Source organism: Fukomys damarensis, unplaced genomic scaffold (assembly GCF_012274545.1).
Source record: "Fukomys damarensis isolate Sample0158 unplaced genomic scaffold, DMR_v1.0_HiC HiC_scaffold_16, whole genome shotgun sequence".
NCBI lineage: Eukaryota > Metazoa > Chordata > Mammalia > Rodentia > Bathyergidae > Fukomys > Fukomys damarensis.
The window spans coordinates 135693218-135719509 of record NW_022900928.1 but is presented as its reverse complement, the minus strand read 5'-3'; the positions used below and the strand labels follow the sequence as shown (position 1 = coordinate 135719509).

The 26292-nt window shown below is 50.0% G+C and overlaps 2 protein-coding genes across 8 annotated transcripts in view; both read left to right on the top strand.

Annotated features, from left to right (window-relative positions):
• Positions 1–19538, top strand: part of Pask (PAS domain containing serine/threonine kinase) — a 30028-nt gene extending 10490 nt beyond the window's left edge. For 3 of the 7 annotated variants that reach the window (XM_010606637.3, XM_010606635.2, XM_010606636.2), the window contains exons 7-18: positions 2423–2701; positions 3090–3231; positions 4145–4301; positions 5996–7413; positions 8363–8544; positions 8869–9036; positions 9654–9779; positions 9883–10017; positions 12541–12740; positions 16136–16269; positions 17934–18080; positions 18476–19538. In XM_010606637.3, the coding sequence (XP_010604939.1) occupies positions 2423–2701; positions 3090–3231; positions 4145–4301; positions 5996–7413; positions 8363–8544; positions 8869–9036; positions 9654–9779; positions 9883–10017; positions 12541–12740; positions 16136–16269; positions 17934–18080; positions 18476–18537 (3150 nt within the window). In that variant the 3' untranslated portion in view covers positions 18538–19538. Of the gene's footprint in view, positions 1–2422; positions 2702–3089; positions 3232–4144; positions 4302–5995; positions 7414–8362; positions 8545–8868; positions 9457–9653; positions 9780–9882; positions 10018–12524; positions 12741–16135; positions 16270–17933; positions 18081–18475 lie in introns of those variants that run through there. The other 4 variants (XM_033764750.1, XM_033764751.1, XM_033764752.1 and 1 more) reach the window with 4 other exon arrangements.
• A 798-nt stretch (positions 19539–20336) lies between these two features.
• On the top strand, positions 20337–25918 carry Mterf4 (mitochondrial transcription termination factor 4). Its single transcript, XM_010606622.3, has 4 exons — positions 20337–20913; positions 22192–22690; positions 24383–24567; positions 25430–25918. Exons 1-4 carry the CDS (start codon positions 20695–20697, stop codon positions 25778–25780), a joined length of 1254 nt encoding a protein of 417 aa, XP_010604924.1. The 5' UTR covers positions 20337–20694; the 3' UTR covers positions 25781–25918.
• The last annotated feature ends 374 nt before the right edge of the window (positions 25919–26292 follow it).

Here is a 26292-nt window from a genome sequence, read left to right as displayed (position 1 = left end):
CCCTCTTAGAGCAGTGGCGGGCATTGCAGATAGCTCTCAGCCATGTGCTGGGCCATGGTAACTGAGGGGCCAGGGCCTGTGAGGACTCCAGAAAGCCAGCAGTTTGCATATCCAGTACAAGAGGGAGACCCTGCCCTTCTTGAGTCTTTATATTTAAGTGAAACCCTTAGAGCAGTGGCGGGCATTGCAGATAGCTCTCAGCCATGTGCTGGGCCATGGTAACTGAGGGGCCAGGGCCTGTGAGGACTCCAGAAAGCCAGCAGTTTGCATATCCAGTACAAGAGGGAGACCCTGCTGCCTTCTTGAGAGAGCACATTTACGTGCCTCTTGCACTTCTGAAAATGGCTTTGCTCTTAGTTTGCAGACCCTGAGGTTTAGTAAAATTTAAAGCTGAGGTGCATGGTGCTTTTACTGTAACACTTGTGATGTGGGATTTTTTCCAGGGAACCATCACATCCTGTGATGATCTCTTTGCTCATCTCCATGGGTTTGCGTCTGGGGAGGATGTAGTCGGGCAGCCCATCACAGACCTGATCCCGTCCCTGCAGGTCCCTCCTGCTGGCCAGCCTGTCTCAGAGGTAGGACCCGACAGCCTGCACTGCCTGCATCTAACCCGACCACAAGGCTCTCCTGTAGTGGGATGTGCTTGAGGCTTGACTGTGGCCTGGAGCCTGGTGCTCTCTGGGCCGCCTGCTCTTGTCGTCCCTCTTTAATATGGAGCAGGGAGGGCTGGCAGGTGCAGGGTCTCCCCTGGTTTTGGTTAGACCTTCCCAGACAGCACCAATGGGATAGATGGGTGCAGACAAATGAGGGATTTTTTAGGGGAATTGACTTCCATGATAATGCAGCAGAGAAGTCCCTGAAAGGCTGCATGCAAGCTGAGGATCCTGGGATGGTGAATGGGTGTTAACTTGAGGACCCACAAGGCAGCCCATGGTGCACAGTCACTGCTCAGGCTACTAAGTTTGGCTCACCCCAAGGTTGAAGGCGGTTGCCTTTGTTCAGGGGCGGGCCAGGAGAATAGATCCAGCTCCAGGACATGATCAGTTTTCCTGTCCTCTGCCAGTGTCTTGCTGAGTCCCTGGCTGACTGGATGGTGCCATCCAAACTGTGTGGAGTGTCCTACACAGTCTGCAAGACACATGCCAGTCTGCTTTCAAAGCACCTTCACAGACACACTCAGCTCCCTAGGTCAGCATGTGAAATCAGCCACCATAGCCCTGGGGGTGGCACGGCCGGGTCCTATAGCAGTTGGGGAGCAGCGGCCTGGGGTGCAGGCAGTAGCTGTATCTTAGCCGAGCCCTCAGATCCTCCCTTTTCCTAGCTAGTATGTGGCCTTTGTGCAGGGGACCTGAGTGCTGTGGCTTCACCAATGTCACATCCGCACCCACAGTTACCAGCTGACTGAACTGAGTCTTCCCTGCTGCAATGAAGGTGATGGCCTAAGCCACAGTCCTCCAGACTCAGCCTCTGAGCTGTGGTTCACTGTGTCACACTTTCCAGGGAAGCTCAGTCCCTGCCCCCAGCTCTGGCACAGTGTACCCTCTACTCTGTCCTTAGGCAGTGCCACTTGTGCTGTTCAGCCAGCAGGACTCTGCTGACCTTGTGGCTGAAGGTGGCCCAGCAGCACCTGCTGCCCCTGGGTTGCCCTCTGACCCATGAGGTGGTGTATGTCCTGAAGATTTGTGGCAGAGCCCCCTGTGTGAGCTCAACCCTTCGGCAGCAGGTAGAGCTCCCTTGGGACTGGGGTCAGGGAAGATCGATGGAACCTGGCCATGGCCTGCACCTTGCAGGGACAGCTGGGTCCTGAGTTCAGTCAGGGTGCAGTGCTATGGAGGTGTTCCTGCATTCAGGGGAGCAGAGAAGACCCCGCCTCCAACCCAGCCCTGCATCTTTCCAGTCTTATGGGGTGGGGGAAACCCATGAACAAAGGGAGGTGCAAAGGCCTGGGTCCAGCTTACCAGCCTGAAGCCAGGGGCTGAGCCAGAATTCTGTGGTCAGGAGCCTTGTGTCAGGCAAATGTACCTAGGACACAGCATGCCTAGTGAAAGCAGAGGGAGATTGTTTCATGTGGCAGGAGGAGCTGAGCCGCAGGTGGGGACAGTTAGGTCCCCAGAGGCCAGTGATACCAGGATGCTGGTACTCCAGGGTAGAGCAACAGGAGATGTGTGAAGGGCCAGGGCTACCTGCACAGGTGGGCCTTGGGGGCACAGTCCGAGACCAAGGCACAGCACGCTGCCTTCCTCCCTCCACAGATGAGGAATGGGCATAGCCCTTGGAGTGGCTGACCAGAGCCCTGTCCCCATACTCCCCTGCATGCGTCCTCTCCCTAGCCCTTTCTGTGGCTGTGTTGGTGAAGCTGGGGTCCAAGGTGGTGCAGCTCAGTACTGTCCATGTGGTGAGCTGTTCGTGTCTCTTTCAGAGCTTGGAGATTCAGAGGTCTGTTGGAAGAGCCAGGGATGGCACCACCTTCCCTCTTACCCTGAAGCTGAAACCCAAGTGCGGTGGGAAGGCAGCGGCCATGGGCGAGGCGGCACCCGAGGGCGAGGCGGCTCCCAGGCAGGGCTACTGGGCATCCGTGTGGGTTTTCTGTACCATCAGTGGTCTCATCACACTCCTGCCTGACGGCACCATCTATGGCATTAACCACAGCTTTGCACTGATGTTGTTTGGCTTCAGGAAAACCGAGCTCTTGGGCAAGGTGGGGCTTCTGGCTGCTACCTCCCTGTCCATTCCACGCAGCCAGTCTACAGGTGTTGCAGGCCCCTGCTGCCCACTTCCTGCACTGTACCTGGAGGGATGCTGGCCCTGGGGTGAGGGCCCTGCCCATAGCTCCCTAGGTTGTCTCTAGGCTCTGCATCAGCGGCCACCTGGGCTACCTCCAGAGTCACCCAGGGGATGGAGGGGAGCCCTATTCCCATTGGTCCCTGGTCTGCTGATGGCCAAGGGCCTCAGGCTGTTCAAAGGGAATCTCACCTTGCGGGACGCAGTTCTTGGAGGTTGCTGGCACTTCTTCCTCAGGCAGGTGGGTTGCAGGTTGGAGTGGGCCCTCCTTTTGGGTTCTGAAGCATCACCGCTCTGCTTCCTAGAACATCACTTTCCTGATTCCTGGCTTCTACCATTACATGGACCTTGCCTACAATAGCTCTCTGCAGCATCCTAACCTCACCAGCTGCCTGGACATGGGCAGTGAGAGTAGGAGTGGCGAGATGACTTCCGACCCCTGCCACGGTGAGCCACGGCCTTCTGCTCCACAGTGTGCCCAGTCTCACCTCCATCACAGACCAAGGGACAGAGGCTCCAGAGCACGGGGGCAGGCAGCTGTCCTTGCTTGATGTGTCAGGTGTGAGGGCAGTTGCAGGTTATTCTAGTAGACATATCAGCATGGAGGAGGGGACTAAAAAGTCCTGTAAGACTGTTACTTATGCCCATGTCTGAGACACGGTTAGCTGACAGTCCTTTCATTTTAAAGAGAGTTTACATACCTTTGTGCAGCATAAACATAAATTAATATAGCACAACAGATTTGTTCCTGCATTAAATATTTCTAGCATATTTGTTGATTGTGTTGTTTGTCCCTGTGATTCTAGGTGAGCACTGTAAACTATTTGGATGTGGTTCCTGGGTCTCAACCACACAAGCAGTTGTAGATGGGTGCTTTGTGGAGGCAGTATGAGCACCCATCCTCCTGTCCCGAGGGACCCCAGGCTGAAGGGGCCAGGAGGGTGTGGAGCCCACTGATATCCCACAGAATCCGTGTCTGTGCTTCCGGTAGCCCCACATTGCACACCTTGCTGTTGCTCTGAGCAATGAGGACGGACTGGCAGCTCTGCTTAGAGGCCTGCCATGCTTGGCCGAGCTCTGCCTCAAGTTCTGGCCCACTGGGGTTGGTCCTGTGGAACCAGGGGGCATGGCAGGGTCATGGGGCAGGATGCTTGCTGTCCTACTTGGGGCAGGGGGACAGGCACCGAGACAAGGGGACCGAGGACAGATGCTAGCAGAAAGTGAAGTGTGGCCTTCTTGGAGAGTGCTGTTCCACCTACTGTCTTGCATGCTGGAATGCAGGTGTCTGTGAGGTTCAGCACTGGCCCCAGGGAGGCTTCTTTTGTGAATGCAAAATGCTCTTTTCTGTTACTCCTCTTAGATGCAAAAGTCGATCTGGTGCTTGCTAGTGATCATGTACTGCCACAAGATGAAACCCTGAAGCTGGTGGGAAGCCAAGACATCTCTGCTGGGATGCAGATGCAGCTGGAAATTGGATCCAGGCTCCCAGCTGCCCATTCCCTGCAGCCCTCTTCAGAGTGAGTCCTGCTGCAGAAGGTTGGGGCAGGCGGCAGGTGGAGGAGGCCATGTTTGGCTCTGGTTAGTGACAACAGTAGCAGCCTTTTTGTCCACACTCGATGACAGGGCCCCAGGTGCCCATCTCAGTCCTCACAGCCTCCACGAAAGGGGCCTGTGTGTCACTGTCCATGTACTGGGCTGCTGAGGGTGCAACAATGTTTGGGCAGATTTCAGAGAACTGGTATTGGCTCTGTAGAATTTTGTAGAATTCTGTTCTCTTTCTACATTTTAAGTAAGGTACAGTGCACTATTTAGAGTACAAGATGCTTCTATTAGGTAATTTGGAAAATGGGAATCAAAAATTCATTCTGTTATTATCATAATCCTATTGTGCCTAGTATTTTGGCATATTCCACCCTGTTTTCTTTCTTTTTTTTTTTTTATTGGTTTTTTGAGACAGGGTCTCACTATGTAGTTGAGACTGACCTGGAACTCACTGTGTAGCCCAGGCTGGTCTAGAACTCACAGTGATCCTCCTGCCTCAGCCTCCTGAGTGCTAGAATTACAGTCATGTGCCACCACGCCCAGCCTGTTTTCTTTCTTTTAGAGCATTACTTTCATGCACACGCTGACCACATCTTCCTGTGCCTGCCCCAGAGACTCCCCAGTCCCCTCCTACTCCACACTCTGGCCTTGGGTGCAGAGCTCTGGTCACAGTCCTGTCCTCAAGCTTCCTCTGTGCTGCCCCTTCTGTCTGCCTCTTCTGTTCCCTGTTATAGCTGTGAGATTTACCCACCCTGTTGTGTTTTTCAGCTTTGAATTTTTTTTTTTAAATACACAAATGTGTTTTTAAGCACAGAACAGTGGTAAAGTGAAATCCCTATGACACTCTCCTGACCTCCCTGTCCAGTCCCACTCTTTCTCGAGGGCATGGCTGTACAGTTAGTGCCTTCCAGACCTGTCTTTCTGTATAGTTGCATGTAAATGTGTGTTATGCATGCATGTGTGTGCACACATGCTCTTCTGTCCTTGGAGCAAGGCCAGGGTACCTGTGTCTGTTGTCCTGTGTGTAGAACCCATCTGATGGTCTTCCCAAGAGCCAGGACCTCCTGGATGGTGCCATTGCCCTGGTCTATGGCAGGTGCTTCTTTTTATTTGCCTTGACTCCCCCCACTTCTTCTTGTCTGCCTGTGGGATGCACTTTGGATGGTGTAGGAGAAGCTTGTTCCCTGGCTCTCCTTGCTGTGAGCTTATAGGCAGGTGAGGAAGGAAATGAGAGGGTCACCCAGGGCTCACTTGTGCCCGCCCCCAGTGCATCCCAGGACCGGTCTCTTTAGGACCAGGGTAGGTGCATCTGGGACTGGCCCTCTTGTCCCATACCGCGGGGCAGCTGCTGGGTGGTCCACTTCACAGTGTAGCCAGCATGAGGCCTGGGGCCACCGGGATGGGTGCTGCTGGAGCCCAAGCATGTGTTCCTTACTGCATTGTGGACTTCCAGTAGCATTTGCTGAGAAATCTTTGCCAGATGTGGACTTCATGAAAAATGTTGGGGAAGTATTCTGTTTTTTACTGGATTACAAAACTTAAGTCTTTTCTATTGCACGTTTGTGGTCTGATAGGCTTGTACTTGTCTCATAGAGGGGGAGTTGATGTTATTTCCTTTTGGCCCTTCTGAGGCCACTAGTGACATTGTCATCTGAATCCCTATTCCCAGGGCAGGCAGTGTCCTGGAGGGGCACCCACTGGCCCAGGACAAACAATCGTTGGCTACAGACCAGAAAAGTATCCCAGAGGGGCATGTGCCGGCCCATGAGAAGCAGTCACCATCTGAGAACCAGCAGGATGTCTCAGAGAAAAACCCACCCATGCATGGAGAGTGGGTGTTGCCTGCGGACCTGCAAGACAGCCAGGAGGGAAGCCTTCCAGCCCATGGTGCATGGTCACTGCTCACGGACCAGCAGGTTACTGCTTTGCGGGGAGCAGAGCCTGCAGTAGCACAGATTCCCATGCGGGGTCTTTTGGGAGAAAGCAGGTCTGGACCAGTGGACACAAAACCATTTGTTTCCTGTGAAGACAATGGCCCTCCAGTCCCAGCTGAGGACAGGAGCAGTGATGTTGGAATGTGGGACCTCCATCAGGAGGCTCAGCGGGCACTGACGGGTGCCAGCAGTGCCAGCCTTCAGGCCAATGCCACCATGCCCAAGCCCAATGCTGTAGGGCAGCCGGCAGGAGGGGGCCTCCCGTCCTACTGTCCCCACTACAGGAGCGAGTGGCTTCTACGGCAGCCAAGCCCAGACTTGGCACCCAGCCCTCCAGGGGTGGCCTGCGTCTCATTCGGGACGCCTACCCTGGATGAGCCGTGGCTGGGAGGGAGAGCTGCCCGGGAAGAGCTTCAGGTGTGCTTGGTGAAGGAGCAGCTGTCCAGGTTGAGCTTTGAGGGAACTCTGGGCATCTCCTGCCTAGAGTCTGTCCCCGAAGAGCACTGCCCCTACACCACCCCTCTGTCCTGTGATTTGAGGGGCAGAGACCTGCATGGCAGCCACCTGGGCAGCTCCTCTGCCTGCTACGCTTTGGCTACTGACCTCCCTGAATTCCTGGAGGCTGTGGATGTCCGGAAAGCTGCTCTGAACTCTTGCTCTTGGAGCCTTAGGGAGCTCCTTCTCAGGGATGGGGCAGATGGAACTTCCTCTAGTTGTTCCTGTGCCACTTCTGAACTCGAGGGGACACCCTCTATCTCGGCAGTGAGCTCTGATTTTGATGTAGATGTGCTCCACAGGCAGAGGTCAGATGTTCTGGGTGACAGGGAGCGGTTTCTACTGACTGGCACCTATTTTGACCTTGGTGAAGGTCAAGGGTCCCAGGAGAGCTGCCCAGAGCATGAGCCAACAGAATCACCTGACATATATTTGTTGTCCCCTGAACATTATGAAGCCAGTAGCACAGAAAGCCCAGACTGTGGCCTTCCTACTATGGATGCTAACCTGGAGTATGCACACCTGTCTGCAGAGGACCCAAGGATGAGTGCCTGGGTCACCTCTACCCCTGTGACGCCTAGGGATGCCGGCCTGTGTCGGGAGATCCAGGAGGGCACCTACTCGGGGAGCTGCTACCACCGAGATGGCTTGCGGCTGAGTATGTCCCCAGCCCTGGGGGAGGGGCACATGGCCACCAGGGCCCGGCCCAGCAGGGTCAGGGATGCCCAGGCCCTGGGGGCTGGAGGGGTTCTGCCTTTGTTAAGGATCACCTATTGTTCATGCTGCTCAGACAGCTCTTTGTGATAGCCAGGGAGGCCTCTCCAGCTTAGAGATGGTGAGGGGTACGACTTTGGGGTCTGTCCCCCGAGTCACACTGGGAAGCCAGGATTGCTGTTCGTTTCTCATCAGGTGTTTTGATGAGAGGCTTCTCAGGTCTCCTCAAAACCCCACTCTGTGCAGGGCATGAGGACCAGGTTGGTGCCGTCTGCTTGCTTTCCTCATTTCTTAATAGGGCTGTTATTATTTTGGCCAGCTGTTTCTACATCACTGATTTTGAGTTGTTGATTGCTATGGTTCTTTTCCCAAATTAAAACAAATTACATAGGTAATAATATTATTTGTGAAACTTAGAAAACATGAACAAGAAAATAAAATTAGCTATGAACACTCTGCCAAAATGCAGACACCATATCCTAGGAGGCTACATGGAGATGCAGTGCCTGTGTGCAGAAATACAGGTGTGTCACAACAGTGTGCTATGGCGGTTTAAGTTTAACATGGCTGTGCATAACTGCAGGATGCATTTCTGCGAATGGTCTTAACGTAACTGAGCAAGTTCCAGTCAGGTTCCTGTCACCTGAAGGCAGAAGGCTGCTCTGTCCTATCTTTTCTGAGCTGGGGCAGCCAGCAGCTTTCTACAGGTGTCCTTAGCTCTTGGCCCCTGGCTGCCTGGCAGGCTCTGGTAAAGGTTTCCCTGCTGGTGCTGACATCTTTTCCCCTGTCCAGGGCTGCTGGGTGGTCCTCAGGCAGCTCTGAGTGGCAGGCTTTTTAGTCTTAACACCATTGCCTGGTAGTCAGCGAGGTGCCTTTCCACCTCTTGTCTGCAGGCATACACTTTGAGGTGAAGCGGGTGGAGCTCCAGGGCCCCTCGAGCCTGTTCTGCTGCTGGCTGGTGAAGGACCTCCTGCACAGCCACCAAGACTCAGCCACTAGGACCCGCCTGCTGCTTGCCAGCCTGCCCAGCTCTACCCACTCTGTGCCTGAGTCCCCAGGACCCAGCCTTGGGGAGGTTGGTATCAGTTCACTCAGGCCATGTCTCTGCCTCCCACTATGGGCCAGTTTTTCCTGCTGGCACTGCTGTCTGTGCCTGGATGGGAGTAGGGTCTGTTTCTGGCTTTGTGACACCGCCTTCTAGTGTCCTAAAGCAGATGTAGGGCTCCAGATCTGCATTAGCATTGTGTGCACAGGGGGCCCTGGGGCAGTGATCCTTAGGCAGCTCCCATGGCATGGGAGAAAGGCAGTATGGGTGAGAGTGCTGCTCAGCTGGGGACATGGTGTGGGTGCCCACTTTCCTCAGTTGCATGTGACCACACACCTTCCTTTTCATTTGCAGGTACACAGAGCCAAGCCCAGGGAACAGGAGTCCCCCACTCCTGTGGAGCTGGAGGGACTGGCAGCCTGTGAGGGCGAGTACTCATGCAAGTACAGCACCCTGCGCCCGCTGGGCAGTGGGGCCTTTGGCTTTGTGTGGATCGCAGTAGACAAGGAGCAAAACAAGGAGGTGCTGTGGCTCGTGGAGGGAGCGGCCCCAACTTTGGGTCCCTGGCTGTCTGAATTTGGGATTGTCTTTGGAAGAGGAGCCCTGAGGTCTCATCCAGCAGTTTCTGGTTTCAAGGAGGGTCCCTGCCAGGCACCCATGGACATCCAGGCAATGTCATATGACATCTTAGGTTCAGACCTTGCTCCCACAGGTGCTTGAGACCCTGGCTGGGCCCACGTTGAGGCTCAGGGTGCCTCTCCTGTCCCCTCCGCTTTGAGCGCAGGTGGTATACTACTGTCCCGCTGCCCCTGTGGCCTGCCGATACCTTGCGCTTATAAAGCTGAACTTAGATCTCCTCTGCTCAACTAGAAAAAAGTCCCACTGAGCAAATGAAGCAGCAGACTAAACAACAGGAACCTTCCTATTCCCTGAGCAGCCTGGGTGTGTGTGTGTGGCCCATGCTTGCTGTGTGCTAGGGGCCCTTCTTCCTGCATGTTCCTCTACCAGTGAGCCTCAGAGCTTGCCGTCCTTCCATCCAGAGTGCTGTGCGATATGTGTTCTTGGCATTTTGTAATTTGGGGGAACTGATGTCACAGCAGGGCTGATTCCAGTTGCTTCTACCCTCCCATCCCTTGTAGGTGGTAGTAAAGTTTATTAAGAAGGAGAAGGTTTTGGAAGATTGTTGGACTGATGACCCCAAACTTGGAAAAGTCACTTTAGAGATTGCAATTCTGTACAGTGTGGAGCACTCCAACATCATCAAGGTGGATGGTGGTGATTTCCTGTGCATCTTTGTTCCCATAAAATTTGCAGTTTGCTGATTGAAGATATTTCAACAGAGCTGGACATTGTGTTGTCTTTTTCCAGGTAGTGGATGTGTTTGAAAACCAAGGGTTCTTCCAGCTGGTGATGGAGAAGCATGGCTCTGGCCTGGACCTCTTTGCTTTCATTGACCAACACCCCAGCCTGGACGAGCCCCTGGCTAGCTACATCTTCCGACAGGTGAGATGGGTGGATGTGGCCTTGAGAGCTCAAGCTGGTGGCTGCATGGATCAGCGGCTCAGGCTTAGGTCTCCATTAGTGGATCCTTCAGCTTTACAATCTGACAGAATAAGGCATAACACTCTGAGAAGGGAATTCTATGGTTGCAGTAGAGCAAGTGAGGTTGAGGAGGAAGGAAGAAGCCAGATACCATCCTGCAGTGAGCAAGGAAGTGTGCTTGGTGATTAAGATTTATTTATATACATACAGTGGCTATATCAATTACAGGTATTAACCAACACAGGTGTCACACTGAGCTGTGAGCTCTGTGCTTTTGATTTGAATTGTTATCTCCATAGCCATGAGACCTAGGGGAAATCATTGCTGTCTTTCAGCCTCATTCTTGGCTGGTCTGTGTAGTTGGATCACTGTGATACTACATGAAAAGAGTTAGGATTAACCAGGATGCCCCTAAGATAGGCATACAGCACAGTGTAAATGCTCTTAATTAAGTAATCAACAAGGACAAGATTTTGGCAGTCTCATTTCGTAGTAAGTATTTGACTTGATCTGTTTTGTGTCTAACTGCGTATTGATCTATCTCCATTGGTATTTTATTGGAATGGAAGAGTGATCAGTAAGACAGAAAGGTACCCTAGAAGAGGGAGGGTGGGAGAGAAGAGTAACTGTCACTTTGAGCCATGAGGAGAGGAGGGTGGTTCTACCCAAACTTCTCCTAGCTCCCTGGAAAGGGTGGAAAAAAGAGCAGAGAAGGGCTGTGTGAACAATGCAGGTTTGCCCTTTGATTTTTTTCTTTTTTTCTGTAAATGACTCAATTCTTGGTGGCAAGTTCCAGATGTGAACTTTTCTTCCTTCAAAGTTATAAGCTTCCCAAAGTTACTGGATTTTTGAAATTGGATTTCTTAGGCATCTCCTTGTGACTTTCAAGCTTCGTGGTTATGCCAAAAGAATGTCATCTGTCTCCCTTTTCTTGGGTTGGAAGATTATGTATTTGTTTGTTTCAATTTGTGGCAGATTTGTATCTGAAACCTTATAGTGCAGAGAATCTGTGCGGTGACCTCAGGAGCCACATGGTGAAAGCTGCTCCTTCCCCACTGTTAATCCTGAGCTGATGACACAGTGCATTCTGGTCTTTTGCAGTACTGAGGATTGAAGTCCTTTGCATGATATACTTCCTCAGCCCGTTTTATTATTTTCATTTTGAGACAGAGTCTCCCTAAGTTGTTATTTGCATGATATACTTCCTCAGCCCGTTTTATTATTTTCATTTTGAGACAGAGTCTCCCTAAGTTTAACAACTTAACAGTTGCCCCGGCTGGTTTGAATTTGCAATCCTCCTGTCTCATCCTGCCATTATAGACGTGCATAACCATGCCAAGTTGATGATGTTTTATATGTTAAAATTTTTACAAAAAGTTTCTGTGGCCCCTGTGCAAATGCATACACATACATGTGTTGTTATATGTAAACACAGACCTGTAATTTTATAAACATGCATATAAATAGCATTGGTGATCAGCAGATCACCTCTCATCCCTGGTCCATCAGGTCTGCTCAGCGATGGGCTGGGGCTCGTGAACAGCCCTCTGGGAAGCTCTGTGGGTCCAGGGCAGCGTGGGCAGGGCCTGCAGGAGGGATGGCTTCTCTTCTGAGCTGGGCACTCAGTAGTCAGCATGACTCACTGAGACTTCTGTTTTGTAACTATAGTGTGATTTCTGTCTCCTGACTGGTTCTGCTATGAATGTATCTTTGGATGTGTGTATATGTGTTTAGGTATATTTATATGTCTATACATGGAGGCACGTACATGTGTGCATATGTACATGCATAGTTTTTCATGTGTGTGTATGTAAATATTCATGTCAGTTAATTGGTTGGGCTTAGTTCTCCTGCCAATGGTTAACATTGCTTCTGATTCATTTGTACATGTAAAGTTGCCTCCAAGATCAAACTGATTGTCTTGTCTGAGATCACTAGGTTAAGAGTCCAGGTGCTGTCCCATCTGTGACAATGTCAGTTACCTGTCTTTCTTGCTCAGGGACAAGGCTGAGCTGGTGGATCCTGGCCCCAGAAAAGCAGAGCAGGCAGGCAGGTGTGAGAGTGAGTGGGCATGCCCTGTGGCTTGCAGGGGAGGAGCCTTTTCTAGAGCTTACGCCTTGGTGGTCAGTCTGCTCACTGTGAAAGGATGGCAGACACCATAGGCTGCCCTTCCTGGAGCTGGTGGGCCCTGCAGCGGGAGCACTGAAGCCTCACTGTCCCCAGGTGCTGCCTGAACTCTGTGGTTGCCCCTGTGTGTCTCTCCACACTAACTACTGCATGTTTCTCAGCGTCTGCTTTGTGGTCTGTCTGGTTTTTCACCTATGATGCTTGTGGGGACTCCCTTTGGCCTTGAATCAGATCTCCACATCCAGATTTAGGCACTGGAAAATGTCTATTTTTTCTTTATTGTTGTTTTCTCCTCGATGTTTATTTTAAATGTTTGTCTTTCTGAATTGCCCTTTGAGAAGCCCCCTCTGGTTCCAGCTGGTGTCGGCAGTGGGGTACCTGCGCTCAAAAGGCATCATTCATCGGGACATCAAGGATGAGAACATCGTGATCGCTGAGGACTTCACAATCAAGCTGATAGACTTTGGCTCAGCTGCCTACTTGGAAAAGGGCAAATTGTTTTACACGTTCTGTGGAACAATCGAGTACTGTGCCCCCGAAGTGCTCATGGGGAACCCGTATGTACATGTTCTCTGCCTGTCCTTGCCTCATGCTGGCCCAGTTGGTTTGATCTGGGGCAAGATGGCTTCAGTTTGTGCCTGTTTGTGACAAAAGTGTTGAGAGATAAGGATAATGTTTTGGAGAAAAGTGAAGAAACAGACACAGTAAGATGGGTCCCGGGAAGACAGGCAGCAGACCCCAGGTTCATTCTATTATTTTCTCAACTTTTGTTTATGTTTGGAGTTTGCTATACCTGAAAGCTAGGAAGATGTGATAGGTAAAGATGAGGACTCTCCCAGTAAGTGAAGAAGAGACTTCCCAAGCTGGTTTATTGATTCTGATGACAGAAGTGTGCAGGGTGTCCCCGTGTCTGGTTTCAGCTCTCATGAGAAACTGCTCAGTGTCAGGGAGGGTGGGGGTGTGACCCAGATGAGGGTCCCTCTCTTGGAGCCAGGAAATGCTACTGCAGACTTTCTCCACTGGTGGCCTGTGGCTTCCTTCCCGGGTCTGGACAGCCCCTATGAGCAGCTCCTTGACTTTGCCAGCTGCAGAGCACACAGGATGCCAGTGGACCTCCCTCTGTCCCTCCCCGTGTGCTCAGGGCCCCCACAGGAAGAAGTGTTGGGGGTGGCTTCAGGAGGCCTGGGGGATCTTCAGGTTTGCTGTGGTTCCCCTGGTACCCAGCGAGTGTAGACGGCTCTGCCCTGTCCCATGGTGGCCGCTCTGTCCTCCGTGTTGGAGGGCAGCTGCATCCACTGCCTGCTGGCCTGTATGAGTGCTTCATGGCCAGTCCCGTTGCCCGGTGCCTGGCTGCCAACAGCTCAGTGCTGCTCAGGGGCCTCCTCCCCACCAGCCCCTCCCCTGTAGGTCCTCATCCCTCCCCTTCAGCAGTGCCATTGTCAGCCCTGTGCAGGCCTCAGGGCCAGCAGCTTGTCTTTCAAGCCCCCATCCCTCCCTGTCCTCTCCCCACCTCACTGGGTACAGGGTTTTCTTATAAGAACTTTTGTTGTTTTGTTTTCCTGAGAAGGAGTCTTATTACGTTGTCCAGGCTGGGCTCTTAAATTGAGATATTCCTGCTTCAGTCTTGGGAATAGCTGGGATTACAGGTGTGTTCCACCTCACCCAGCTGAGCAGAAGGCTTTCTGAGTTGATTTTGGTTCCAGATCCCATTCTCAGGAGCATTTCCTTCCTTGTTTTGGTTTTTGTTTTGTTTTGTTTTGTACTGAGGATTGAACCCAGGGCCTTACTTCTGAGCTACATCCCCAGCCCATTTTCACTTGTGTATTTGAGACAAGGTCCTACTAAATTGATAAATTGAAAACTGTGGCCCTTGGCCAAATCTAGCCTGCCTCTCAACGTTGTCTTTACCTTGACCTCTGAAGTAGACAGTTGAGCAGCATGAAGTATACTTGGTTTGTTGTTCAGTCGCCACTACCATCCACACAGAACTCTGTCCCCGTTAACACTGAGCCTTTCTACCCCACCCTGACAACGACTCTCTACTGTGCTTTCTTTTTTTCTTCATTACTGGGGGTTGAACTAAAGGCCTTGGCACCGCGCTACATCCTCACTCTTATTTTTTGAGACGGGGTTTTTCTAAGTTACGTATACTGGGCTTAAATTTGTGATCCTCCTGCCTCAGCCTCCCAGAATGCTGGGTTTACACATGTGTGCCACACCACACCCAACTCTGTTCTGTCTCCGGGGAATCTGACAGCTCTAGGACCTTCACGTAAGTGGAATCACATGGTACTGTCTTTGGACTGGCTTCTTTCACTGAGTGTGATGTCCTTGGGGTTCACCTGTGTTGCATTGTGGGTCAAAATCTCCTTCCTAAGGCTTCCCACCCCTTGTGTGTTCAAGTCCCACTCTTGTTAGGGCTGTTGGTAGATGCTGGGGCTGCTGCCCCTGCTTGCTGTCACAGGGAGCTCAGCTGTGACCATGGCTGTGGCGAGTCTGACACCTGTGTTGTGTAAGTGGAATGCACACATGCTTATTTGCTTTCTTACTGTCCAAGGCTGCTTTGTGACACCACGGCTGAGTGGAGTAGTTGGCATAGACCACGTGGCCCAGAGGCCTAAACATTATCTATCCCCTTGTAGAAAGAGCTTCCAACCCCTCTTCTGCTCCAGTGGACCTTTCTCTATAAAGCAGAAATGACAGACACAGGCCATCTGACTTGACTTTCTTGCTCAGCTCCTATAATGTCTTGTCCTTCCTCGTCCCTCTGTGCTGACCTTGGCCTGGGGTATTGCTTGGGGCACTGACTGGTCCTCCTCCATGTGCAGCTCCCTGCCTGCCTGATTTCAGCCTCCTGATGCCTCCAGCTCCCTAGTCCCTGGAGGGCAGAGGGCTGAGTCCTGCACCCTTCATAGTGCCACGGCTGCTGTGGGCTCCTGTGTCTGACCAGGGTTCTGGTGAGCAGCTATTGCTCCAACATGGTTCTTGGATCAGGCTCCTCTGAGCACCAGGTCCTGAGAATCAGTGCCCTGGTAGCCCTGAGTGCAGCCACCCAGCTCCAGGCCCCACTTTATAGGTGACCCCAGGTCCCTGGCACCACATTGGGATGCCACCTGTAGTTGGCTCACCCACAGGCCTTGCTCTGGGTCCAGGAGTAGCTACTTTGTTCTCCCAGACCTGGAGGGTAAATAAGGATTAATAATAGAGACGTGGAGGCAGCTTGACATGTGGACAGCCAGGGGATGCATACCCCTAGCAGGCAGAGGAACCCCGAGCCTTTGGCTTACCTCACTTTTATTCACCCAGACACAGGTACAAGTAACCAAACTAAAACAAGATCCACCTGATTTCCAGTATCAGTAGTACATTCTCTGGTAAACAACTTTACCTCAGCTGTCTGAACTTATCTCTAACATGCAATCACCCTTGAGTTCAGCCTTGCTCCTTTGTGCGCCCAAAGGAGGCCAATTAGGCCTAATTCTCCTCCTGCTCCCCAGGCTGTACTGCTCCTCTGTGCAGAGTGAAGATGATGTCATCTTACTGGATGTAAGGCTGAGGCCTATACCACCTAAAATGCTAGGTAGAGCTGGAGCATAGGTGAGGGTTCTGATGTCAGAAAGTAAGCACTATGGTCTCATCTCCCCAGGCCTCCTCCTCCAGTGACCACCCCCTCTAACCTGTTTGTTCCTTCTGTCTCCCCTGTGACCCCCAGGGAGGCTTAGTGACTTGCTGTCCCTTCTCTGTCTTCACACCTCCTGAAGGAAGACCTGGCTCCCCCAGATCACAGGGATTCTTGTGCCGCTGAGGCCACTCCCCAGGCAGCCCTGAGTGGACTTCTCCAGTCCATTGGAAGCATGTGGCTGACTGGGGAGGCCCACTGCTACTGTGAGGCTGGCAGTGCGAATTGTGCTTGGCTCCGTGAGGTGCTGAAATGTCCTTTCCTCCTGGACAGCTACAGAGGGCCAGAGCTGGAGATGTGGTCTCTGGGTGTCACACTGTACACGCTGATCTTCGAGGAGAACCCCTTTTGTGAGGTGGAGGAGACTATGGAGGCCACCATCCACCCCCCATACCTGGTGTCCCAAGGTGAGCCCGGGACATAGGCAGTGCACGGATTCCACTGTCCTGAGAACCAAACAGCTCTTGCTGTCTTTCCTCTGTTATTTTGAGGCAGGGTCTCGATATGTAGTCCCAGCTGTCCTTGAACTCACTATATAGCCCAGGCTGGCCTCAAATCCATAGTGATTCTCCTGCCTCAGTGTCCTAAGTGCTAGGATTACAAGCATGTGTCACTACAATCAGTTCCCTCTCCTCCCTCTCTCTGTTCCTACTGATGACCTCATTCACCTCTTTTCTTTCTCCTAATTCCTTGATCTGAACATAAGAAAGATTTGAGTATGACTGGAAAACATCTTGATTGAATTTTTATTGCTGTCCCTAGGACCTTCCGGGTCCTCTGTGAGCAACAGACTTTACAGTCACAGTCCTTGCCAGGGGCAGCATCTGTAAGACTGGGCACATAGATCAGAACCCCTGGTGTATGGAGGGAGTGTTGATGGGTGGTGAGACCTGAGCTCCAGCAGCTAATGTCGAAGCCTGGTTTGTCAGTCACTCTGTGACTGCCCCACGAGTACTGTGGCAGCAGGAAGTTCATCCCACCTTGGGGCTGGGCAGTGGTTTACATCTGGAGTGAGGACTGATGTGGGGTCTGTGGCCAGAGGAGGCTTCTCAATCCCAGAGGAGCCCATGGAGCTGGCAGCTGGACCTTTCCCACCTGATACCATGCGATTCCATCACTGGCACTGATGAAAGCTGTGAGGTGACAAGCATCTTCAGGCAGTCTGTGCCTTGGGCTCTTTGCTTAGGTTGGAAGCCTCTGTCTAGCTCGGCTGTTGCCCTAGAACCCAAAGGCAGGGACCTGAGACAAAAGACATTTATCTTACAGCTCAGGAGCTGGCAGTTTGAGGTTAGTGTGCCGGCAGATTTGACTTGCTGGTGAGGACTCTCCCCGGCTCACAGGCCCTCACATGGTAGACGGAGAGAGACTGATCCCTTCCTGCTTCATAAGGACTTGAGTTCCATTGCCATGCCTCCCTCAGGAGCTCATCTGACCTCACAAGCACCCAGTGGCCTCCTACCCTGCTGTCACGCTGGGGTCTGGCTTCAGTATACACAGTGGGGGGAGGTACTCAAGCTAGAAGTGCATCTTTGCTGAAGCTCTGGATTGTTGAGGTACCACGACCCTGTGGCACGAGGTTCTACCCATAGAGGCTGTTCCACATGTCTTTTGCTAGGCTCACGGGATGGGGCCCTGGACAGAGAGGCTTGGGTGGCCCTGGTTGTCTTGATGCCCACATTGTTGGAGGAAGTGGGGTCCAAATCGAGATCTAAGGCTGTTGTTCCTTGGAGCTCACCATGCTTCCACAGGCTGATCTGGGGACACTGTAGCCTGCTACTCCTTCCCCTACTTGCCATGCCCATCCTGGGTGTTCAGGGCTTCCAGAAATGGACTAATTAGGAAGTCCTGGGCCATCTGATCTTAGTGTGATGGGTTTCCAACTCCATGCTTTCATTTTGGAGGGGATAAGCTGTCCATAGGCCTTCCCTGAGGGTACCAGGCTGGGCCCTAGAGTCCAGGTTCCTGGCTGCCCCCTGCTCTGTCAGAGGCTCTGCAGAGGTGGGGACCCCTGGGCCCCTGTGGGTCTGAGACAAGCTGCCCTGATCCCGAACTATGTTCTGTATGTCCCCAGAACTCATGAGTCTCATGTCTGGGCTGTTGCAGCCTGCCCCTGAGCAGCGCACCACCTTGGAGAAGCTCATGACAGACCCGTGGGTGACACAGCCTGTGAACCTTGCTGAATATACCTGGGAGGAGGTGTGCAGAACCAACAAGCCAGGTGAGAGGCTCCGCCCTCCCTCTCTGTGTGACTTTGCTTAGAATGGGAATCCAGGCTGCCTTCCAGGCAAGGCTTCCTCCTCTGTCCTGGCTGCGAGTGTCGGGGCTTGATTCCTCACCAGAGGCCCTGGATGCCACTGGTTTAGTGTGGCTGTGGGATTGGAGGGAAGGCAGGGCTGTTGGAGCACAGCCACAGATTCTGAGGTTGCTGCTCTGAGGCTTGGGCTTGGGGAGCAGCTTTTCAGATAAAGCTCTTGGCTCTAGAACTGGCTCATAGCAGGTGGACAGGATTGACTGGTTCTGGGTTCAAAATCTCCCATTCCTTAACAGGTTCTATTGAAGTTTTCCATCATCTTGTTATTGTTAGCATGCAACAGTGTCTTCTTTCTTCTTTAGAGAGCAGTCTGCTATCCACTGGGAGCCAGGAGCAGGAGACTGAGCGAAGCAGCACAGGCTAGGAGGCTCCACGGACCCCGTCCCTGTGGAGGTTCCCAGCGGCCAGCCCTGCACAGGTCCTGAGGACCCCTCTCTACCCGCTAGCTGAACTCGTGCTTTCTGCTGCACATCTCCACTCAGTTCATGGATTTCTGGCTCCTTCCACTTGGAGAAAGTAAATTTTCAAGAACTGGCCCCCTTCACCTTCTATAAACTCAGGTGCAAGTTTGACAGGTGCTAGAGCAAAAGCCAGTGGTATTATATTTTTTTAAAGTTTATAAAATGGATTTGGAGTTCATGTTTTTTGTGACTTTGAAAAGTATTTTAGGGTGTAATTACTTTATACTATTAAAAGCTTCTGATTTGTGAGCCTCTGGAAGGAATAGTGTTTTATTCTTTCTATTTTTGTGTATACCCATAGGTTTTATGGTAGCCAAGATGATCAGACTATTTCATTAATTGATTTCTTTGAACAGTTTCCAAATTAAAGCAACTTCTTGAATAAACTGTTAAGGAACCTGGGATCATAAATTGCTCCACCTTGCTCAATGTGAGAAGCACCTGGTTTCTTTATTTTTGTATGTGTGCACCCTACTTGCCACAGCAAGAGAGAAATCCAGTCTCATTCAGCATGAGGGTCCCTCTCCTGGGGGCACTGCCAGAGATGGGCCAGAGACTCAAGCATCCCCTTTTCAGAGGACTTGGGATGTGGTGTTATCAGTTCTTCTCCATGCACAGGTAGGCAGGCCCTGGGCTGGCTGTCTGCAAGACTGCTATATACCAAGCACTGTCACCCCATGACAGCTGGCCTGCACTCTCCAGATGTCCTGCAGCTGGCCTGTACCATGTCCCTGTCTGCATGACAGTTTTGCTTCAGGATTCGAGTTTTCTGGTATTGTTTTTAAGAATGAAATACACATTGCTCTTTTGGTGTTTTGATGCTTATCAAGTATAAGGTGTTACAGAATGTTTTCAGACAGATGTGCATTAATTTGAGGACATAAAATGCTAGCTTTCCAATAACTCACTTCTTGGTTTTGCTTGTTTTCTCCCACACTGTGGACTGATTCCAGGGTCTTCATGTGCATGCAAGCACTAGTGAGAGCTACATCCTCAGCCCAAATGTTACTTCTTTGTAAGACAAAATAGTTAAGGCTTATTTGACTTGACTCTTAATAGGTCTGATCCTTTGCAGATGTTCTTTGCAGAAAGCACCTGCAGAGAAGTTTTAAGACTGTGACTGACAAGTCTTTCCTCTTCATATTTCAAATATGGCTCATGAAAGCAGAGTTTTCACAAGACTGAAGATGCTGCCAATTTTTCCTACTAACTGCCGCATCCCAGCCGTCACTGCTTCTGGAGCCAGCTGACCTCTTCCAGTTCCTTGATCCTTTTCAGGGAGACACTGTGGCACACAGAATCTTCTTAGATTTGGGTGTAAAAACATTAACAATTTATTTTGAGGTGTTGGCAGCTAGTATTTAAAGAAGAAAATTAAATTTAAAAAAAGACACAGCCATCAGTTTAGTTTTATGCAGATTATGGCCTTCCTGTTATATAATCCTTCTGTCAAAGGGTATGTTCAAACACTTTAGGACCAGCTCAGTGCCTGGCACACAGCAGGTAAGTGTATTCCTATGCAAGACTCAAATCCTTTTTTTTTTTCTTTCAGCCAAGACGATAAAACAAGAAATGGTTATACATTAAGATTTACAAGTGGAATTTAGGCAGCTGAGAAAGCACACCGTTTTATTGTTCACTTATCCCCACTTGAAAGATGCCTAGGCTCTGCTCAAACAGATCTGCGTCTGAAGTTTGAATACACAGTAGGCTGGGGCAGTGCGGTTTTCCTCCTCAGTAGAAACCAGACCTTGGGGAGGGCTCTGTGGCTGGAAACAGGAATGCGCCTTGGTTCCCGTCGTATTGTTACTGGGGTCATGTGTTTAAAATCAGTTAGGGCTTCGCTTGGTGTGTGGTGGCCGGGTATTCACGTCGTGCACGGAGTTTAGACACCGTCAGTCAGGGGCTGGCTCTGGGCTCCCAGCTTGGGTAAGGAGCTGAGGCCGCTCCGGGATTGTGACCACTGCGTCCCAGGAAACAGCTGGGCGGCGGGCAGCTCTAACTTCCGGGAAAGAAGAGAGTGGGTCCTCAGCGTTCCTTCGAGCTCCTGAAGAGGTTCGATGAGGCGGGTAGGAGGCGGTGCGGCCGTGGAGCCACCAGAAACCCAGGCGCCCGAGGACGAGGCTCGTGTGCAAGGCCGGGCAGAGGCATGTGAGCCCGGAACTTTTTCCCCGCATGTTCGCTCTGGCGTAGGGGAGGGCGACGGAAGCGAGAGGCCGGACCGGCTGCTACTTCCGGCGGCGACGCCAACTCACGCTATGGCTGTGCTGGGCCGACAGGTAAGCTTGAATTAGGTCTCGGGCTCTGCTGGGGTCGCGCGCTGGAGGGCGGGGACGCAGAAGAGCATCTCCGGTCAGTGTGTTGCGGAAGAGCCGGGGCGCCCTGCTCGGGATGGAGTGGGGGCAGCAGGAGGTCGGAGAGGAGCCGAGAGCCGAGGCTCGACGGGCGAGGGCAGCTCTCAGAACGCTGGAGGAGGGTCGGGGGCCGGTGCCAGGAGTTTGAGAGCTGGAGTGGTTTTTTTATTGTTATTTTTTGAGACAGGGTCTCACTATGTAGTTGAAGCTAACCCGGAACTCACTATGTGGCCCAGGCTGGTCTTGAACTCACAGCTATCTTTTTGCCTCAGCCTCCCGAGTGCTGGGATTACAGGCGTGCGCCACCACGCCCCGCAAGCCGGACTGGTTTGCTTGTTACCTGCTGGCCTGAGCCCTGGAGGCCAGTGGGATATCTGTGTTAAGGTCGACTGGCAGATTAATTGTATCCAAGAGTGTTCTTGTGGAATGAATTTAAGTCATGAATCGAGTTTTGGCTATGGTTTAAAATTTCTAAGCAAATACTACCAAGTGGCCTTGAAACAGTGTAGTAGTTTAATTATTATGAGTAGCCAGGCAGAGCAGCTTAATATAAAAGAAAATAGCCCACCAGGTTAAGAGCTAATTCATGCAGCTAAGCTTAGAAATGTAAAAGAAGCAAGAATAAAAGCGAAAAGATTAGAATAAGAATAGAGAAAGTACTCTTTTCTCTTATCCAGAACACTAGTTAACAGCTCCTCCCTATCTCCAGACTTTGAGAAATATTAGAAATGCAAAATATCAAGGTTCTTTTGAACCTCCTTTTCTTTTTCTGTTATTCTTCCTGAGTTCTGTGTATTCCTACATAAGTGCAGGACAAGGAACACAGTTTGGACTTCTGTTTGGAATTCTCTCTGATAGATACCATGAACTTTTTCTTATTATTTCCATTAAACTCTCCTAAGTTCTTCTTTTGGTTTTTTACTTTATTCTTGGACTTTGTGGAACCAGGACTCTGTCCCCTTTCCTCCCTGCTAGCCCTGCAGTTAGCAAAGCTAACAGTACTATGTGTGCCTGACTCTGTACTTGTGTTACCCTGTTCGCTTTACAAGAGGTTCTTTCTCTGTAGGCTGTAAGATGTGACTTTTCAGATTGCTTGTGAAACTTGCACTCGTGTGGGATCAAGGTACTAAATACCTTGGCTCAGAAATCTTATAGTGTTTATTATACTGTGGTGGAATTCTCTTTTGGTTCTGTTTCTTGTAGGTTCTTGGTTTGCTCCGTCACATCCCCCTCACCTGGGTCTGTTTGGCTAAACTGAATCCTTACCTTGGAGAACAGAAAAGGACAACTGCTTCTTTGTTACGAAAACTGACAACAGCTTCTGGTGGAGAGAGCCTTGAGGAGTTACCCTTGTTTGGATCCAAGAAGTGTGTGCAGGAACTGGAGTGCCAGGCAAATCTTGTTCATTGCCTACCTGAGAAACAGAGAACTTCTGTGGATGGAGGGCCACTGACACTAGAGAAAGTTGTCTGTTCTCTCCTGGACATGGGTTTCAGTGATACCCGTATTAATGAATTGCTTGGTATACAGCCAGGTGCCAGCCTTCAACAGTTGCTGGACATCATTTCCGAATTTATACTCCTGGGTGTAAATCCAGAGTCTGTGTATGTAGCCTTGAAGAAAAGCCCCCAGTTACTGAACCTGCCTATAGTGCAAGTAAAGAAGCGTTCCAGTTACTTGCGGAAGCTTGGCCTTGGGGAAGGTACAAGGGGATGGAGATTTTAAATAGTGTGAGAAGTTGGGGAAAGAATAGCCTAAGATGAGGTGGATTAGCTCAGGTTTCTGAGAAGTCTGTCCTAGAAGAGAACATATGATGTGGCCTGAGGAGTGGTCTCTGCAGAAGGCATTGCAGGGGATACTGGGGAGATTAGGACTAGAAGAAAGAACCAAGGGCCAGGACAAGCCCTGGTTGATGAGTTCACTGAGGACCTCTACCTCCAAGAAGAGCGGTGACTCATAGTCTGTTCAGCGGGTGATGTTGCTTTGGGAAGGTGACGTGTGCATGCATGTGTAACCTTTGATGTGAAGACCCACTAGATGCAGTCTTAGCCCATCCCTTATAGACTTAGAGTCCAGCTAAGTGTTTTGATTTACTGTGGAACCTGAGAGATCTTGTGAGGCTTCTGGTAATATGGCAGAGTGGACTCCCTCTGGCTGTTGTGTCTCACCTTCCCAAGAGTTGTTTAGATTTCAGAGATCATTGAAATTCCTTGGATCTCTTTAGGGGTCTTCTGGAAAAGGAGAATAGGATGTCCAAGGACCTCTTTGCTCTTGACCGGAGGATTTGCACTATTTTTGTTTGTTTGTTTGCTTTTTGAGATAGGGTCTCACTGTGTAGTTGAGACTGACCTGGAACTCACTGTGTAGCCCAGGCTGGTCTCAAACTCACAGTAATCCACCTGCCTCAGCCTCCTGAGTGCTGGGTTTACAGGCGTGTGCCACCACGCCCAGCTTTTATTTCTTTTATTATTGACTCTTCCTGGTAAGATGCAGGGGGGCAGTGAAGGTTGAGGGCTCACAGTTTCTTAGGGTCTCTACAGGCTTCCTTTAGAAAATAAGTAAAAATATAGCCTTGTGTATTTCTCTTAATAGATTGTCTTTTAAAATGTAATCTAAAGCCTAAGTGTGAGAGGGTATGTGCTATTGTTACTCACTTGCAAGTTTAGGACAGTTTAAGAAATGAAGATAAAGCCTAAACTACTGAAATACATTCTTCCCACATTTTAGTAAGTTTAGAAAAGTGATTTTAAATTTTCATTTACTAAACTTTGCCCAACTTTCCGTGGTAAATGTACCCTAATTTGCCTGGGATAGTTACAGTTCACACCTTTGTCTTAATGGATTTACTATAGGGCCTTTTTACACTCCCATGTGCCCTGTTTGGGATAAAACATATAGTTTCCCCAGGCATCTAGGATGTTGGTATTTGTGATGTACATCAGGGTGCCATTATTTCCATCATCACTACTCCCTTATCACTGAGTCGGGCTCTCAGGTCCTCAGAGTGTTGGCAGCAAGTGCTTCAATGGCTGTTTTATAACTGAGGGAAACAGCAACCCAGAGCCCTGCTGTGGGGGAAAGTACTCCCATGTTACTAATTTTTCCTGTAAGTCTGGGAAATTCTCATCTAGGTGATTAGGGGAAGAAATTGAAGTTAGTGTCTTTAGGTGGAAGGCTAAAAAAGGCAGGGATGTAGGTTGGGCTGGTGAGTCTGAGGAATCATTTCCATAGTGCTCTGTGGAAGGCATGTCTGAGGTCTGTACTTGTTCTCTGGATTGAGTGGATTGAGAGGATCTCGCATTTCTTAAGGCTGGTTTGAGCTTTTAGGCCAGTTAGCCCTGGCTTTCTGGAATATCATGAAATTATGTGCTTTCCTATCCTTAATGCCACACAGGGAAACTAAAGAAGGTGCTTCACAGCTGCCCTGAGATTTTCACCATGCGTCAGCAGGATGTTGATGAAGTTGTTCAGGTTCTCAAGGAGAAGTGCCTTTTCACGGTGCAGCAGGTCACTGAGATTCTGCACAGATGCCCCAATGTGCTTCGGGAGGATCCTAGTGAATTGGAATACAAATTCCAGGTGAGAGTGATAGAGTGATTAGGCAAGTAATGGAAACACTTTCAGGTTTTTCAAGTGGACTGCCGTCAATTTTGAATGAAAAAGCTTCAGCCTGGTATTGTGGCACAAGCCTGAAATTCCAGCACTCTGGGAAGCTGAGGCAGGAGGATCATAAGTTCAAGCCCAGTCTGGACAGCTTAGTGACATAGACCCCATTTCAAAATTTATAATGGGCTAGGGAATGTAGCTTAGTGTGAAGGCCCTGGGTTCAATCCAAAATAATGTGAAATGAATAAATAGCTAGCCTCTCAGTAGATAAGATAAAAGGCTTTTATTTTCTTTGCACACACGTGCCAAAAACAATGTGTCTCCGATTGTTTTCCACTTCTTTACAGTAAACTATTCCACACTTGTTTTCCATTATAGTGAATGGCCCAGTCCTGTTCTTACTAGAGTCCACGTGGAAACTCTGAAATAGTAAATCTTTCCTGTCTTTAGAACCTGTTTTGCATGTTGATTTTGAAAATTGTGACAATTGTTTTAATATTTTACTAACAGTTATGACTACTTACATCAAATTCCTAGGTGTCTTATGAAATTTTTGGCCTATTTTTCCATATTCAGTTTTCCTTTTCTCCATTTCAAGAAAAATGTTTTCTTTTCTGTCCTTTTTGTTCTCTGCTGCATTTTTCTCAATAAGAATTTGAAAATGCTTTGAAATTGTTAGCTATCATACGGATGTTAGTATCATAGAGTGAATATTTTGTGGTGGATTAGGCAATTCTTGTTGAATGCTTTTGGACAACTGAAGTTTTTATGAATTGTGGAATGAGGATTTTCAGATTCTGCATGTGGGATTTGTAAACATATTTGTGTCTTCTAGTATGGCTACTTTAGGATGGGAAGTAAACATCTGGACATAGTAAGGACTGAGTTCTTCAAGTACTCACTAACCAAGATCAAGCAGAGGCACATTTACCTGGAACGCCTGGGCCGGTACCAAACACCTGATAAGAAGGGGCAGACACAGATTGCAAACCCTTTACTCAAGGATATTCTCAGAGTTTCAGAGGCTGAGTTTTTGGCCAAGACAGCTTGTTCCTCTGCTGAGGAATTTGCGGTTTTTAAAAAGCTCTTGGCTTGGGAGGACGAAGAACTTGAGAGCAGCATATCTCAGGAGGAGGAAGAGGAGGAAGAAGAGGAGGACGAGGATGAGGACAAGGATGAAGAATAGCTGTGATGGAGGACTGAGGCAAATAGGGCCCAGGGATCACAAAGAACATTCTCACATTCCCAAAGCTTTGGAGAGCTTCACTTGGATCTTCTCAAGTATTTCATATTAACACTTGATGTTTTGATAAAAAATTGTATGAACCACCCAAGATTCAGAAGGTCAAACCAAAAGGGGGTCCTTTGGTGTGATGGGGGGGGTCTGTTGGGAGGCCCCATTCCATTCTAAATAAAATGCTGAGCTGTTAAGGGAACTCAGTACATCCAAATTTGATTTTTTCTTCTCTGTTAAAATATCTTGATGCTAAGTCCATGATGTTGTGAAAGACAGGTGCTGACTTGCTCAAGAGTCATTTTATTTACTTTAGAGGATAAAGATAGAGTCACAAGGAGTCATGTGAGGTTTTAGTACATGATAGCACTTTATTTTATGAAAACAAGTAGCAGGTTTCCCACAAAAATACCTATGTTTTAAATCCAAAAATAATCTCCTTACTTCCAAATTGAATTCAGTGT

Coding starts and splice junctions, on each gene's coding strand:
- Mterf4 (XM_010606622.3), top strand. CDS start 20,695: ATGAGGCGGGTAGGAGGCGGTGCGGCCGTGGAGCCACCAGAAACCCAG. Junction 22,691..24,382: donor GAAGCTTGGCCTTGGGGAAG/GTACAAGGGGAT, acceptor AATGCCACACAG/GGAAACTAAAGAAGGTGCTT. Junction 24,568..25,429: donor AATTGGAATACAAATTCCAG/GTGAGAGTGATA, acceptor TGTGTCTTCTAG/TATGGCTACTTTAGGATGGG.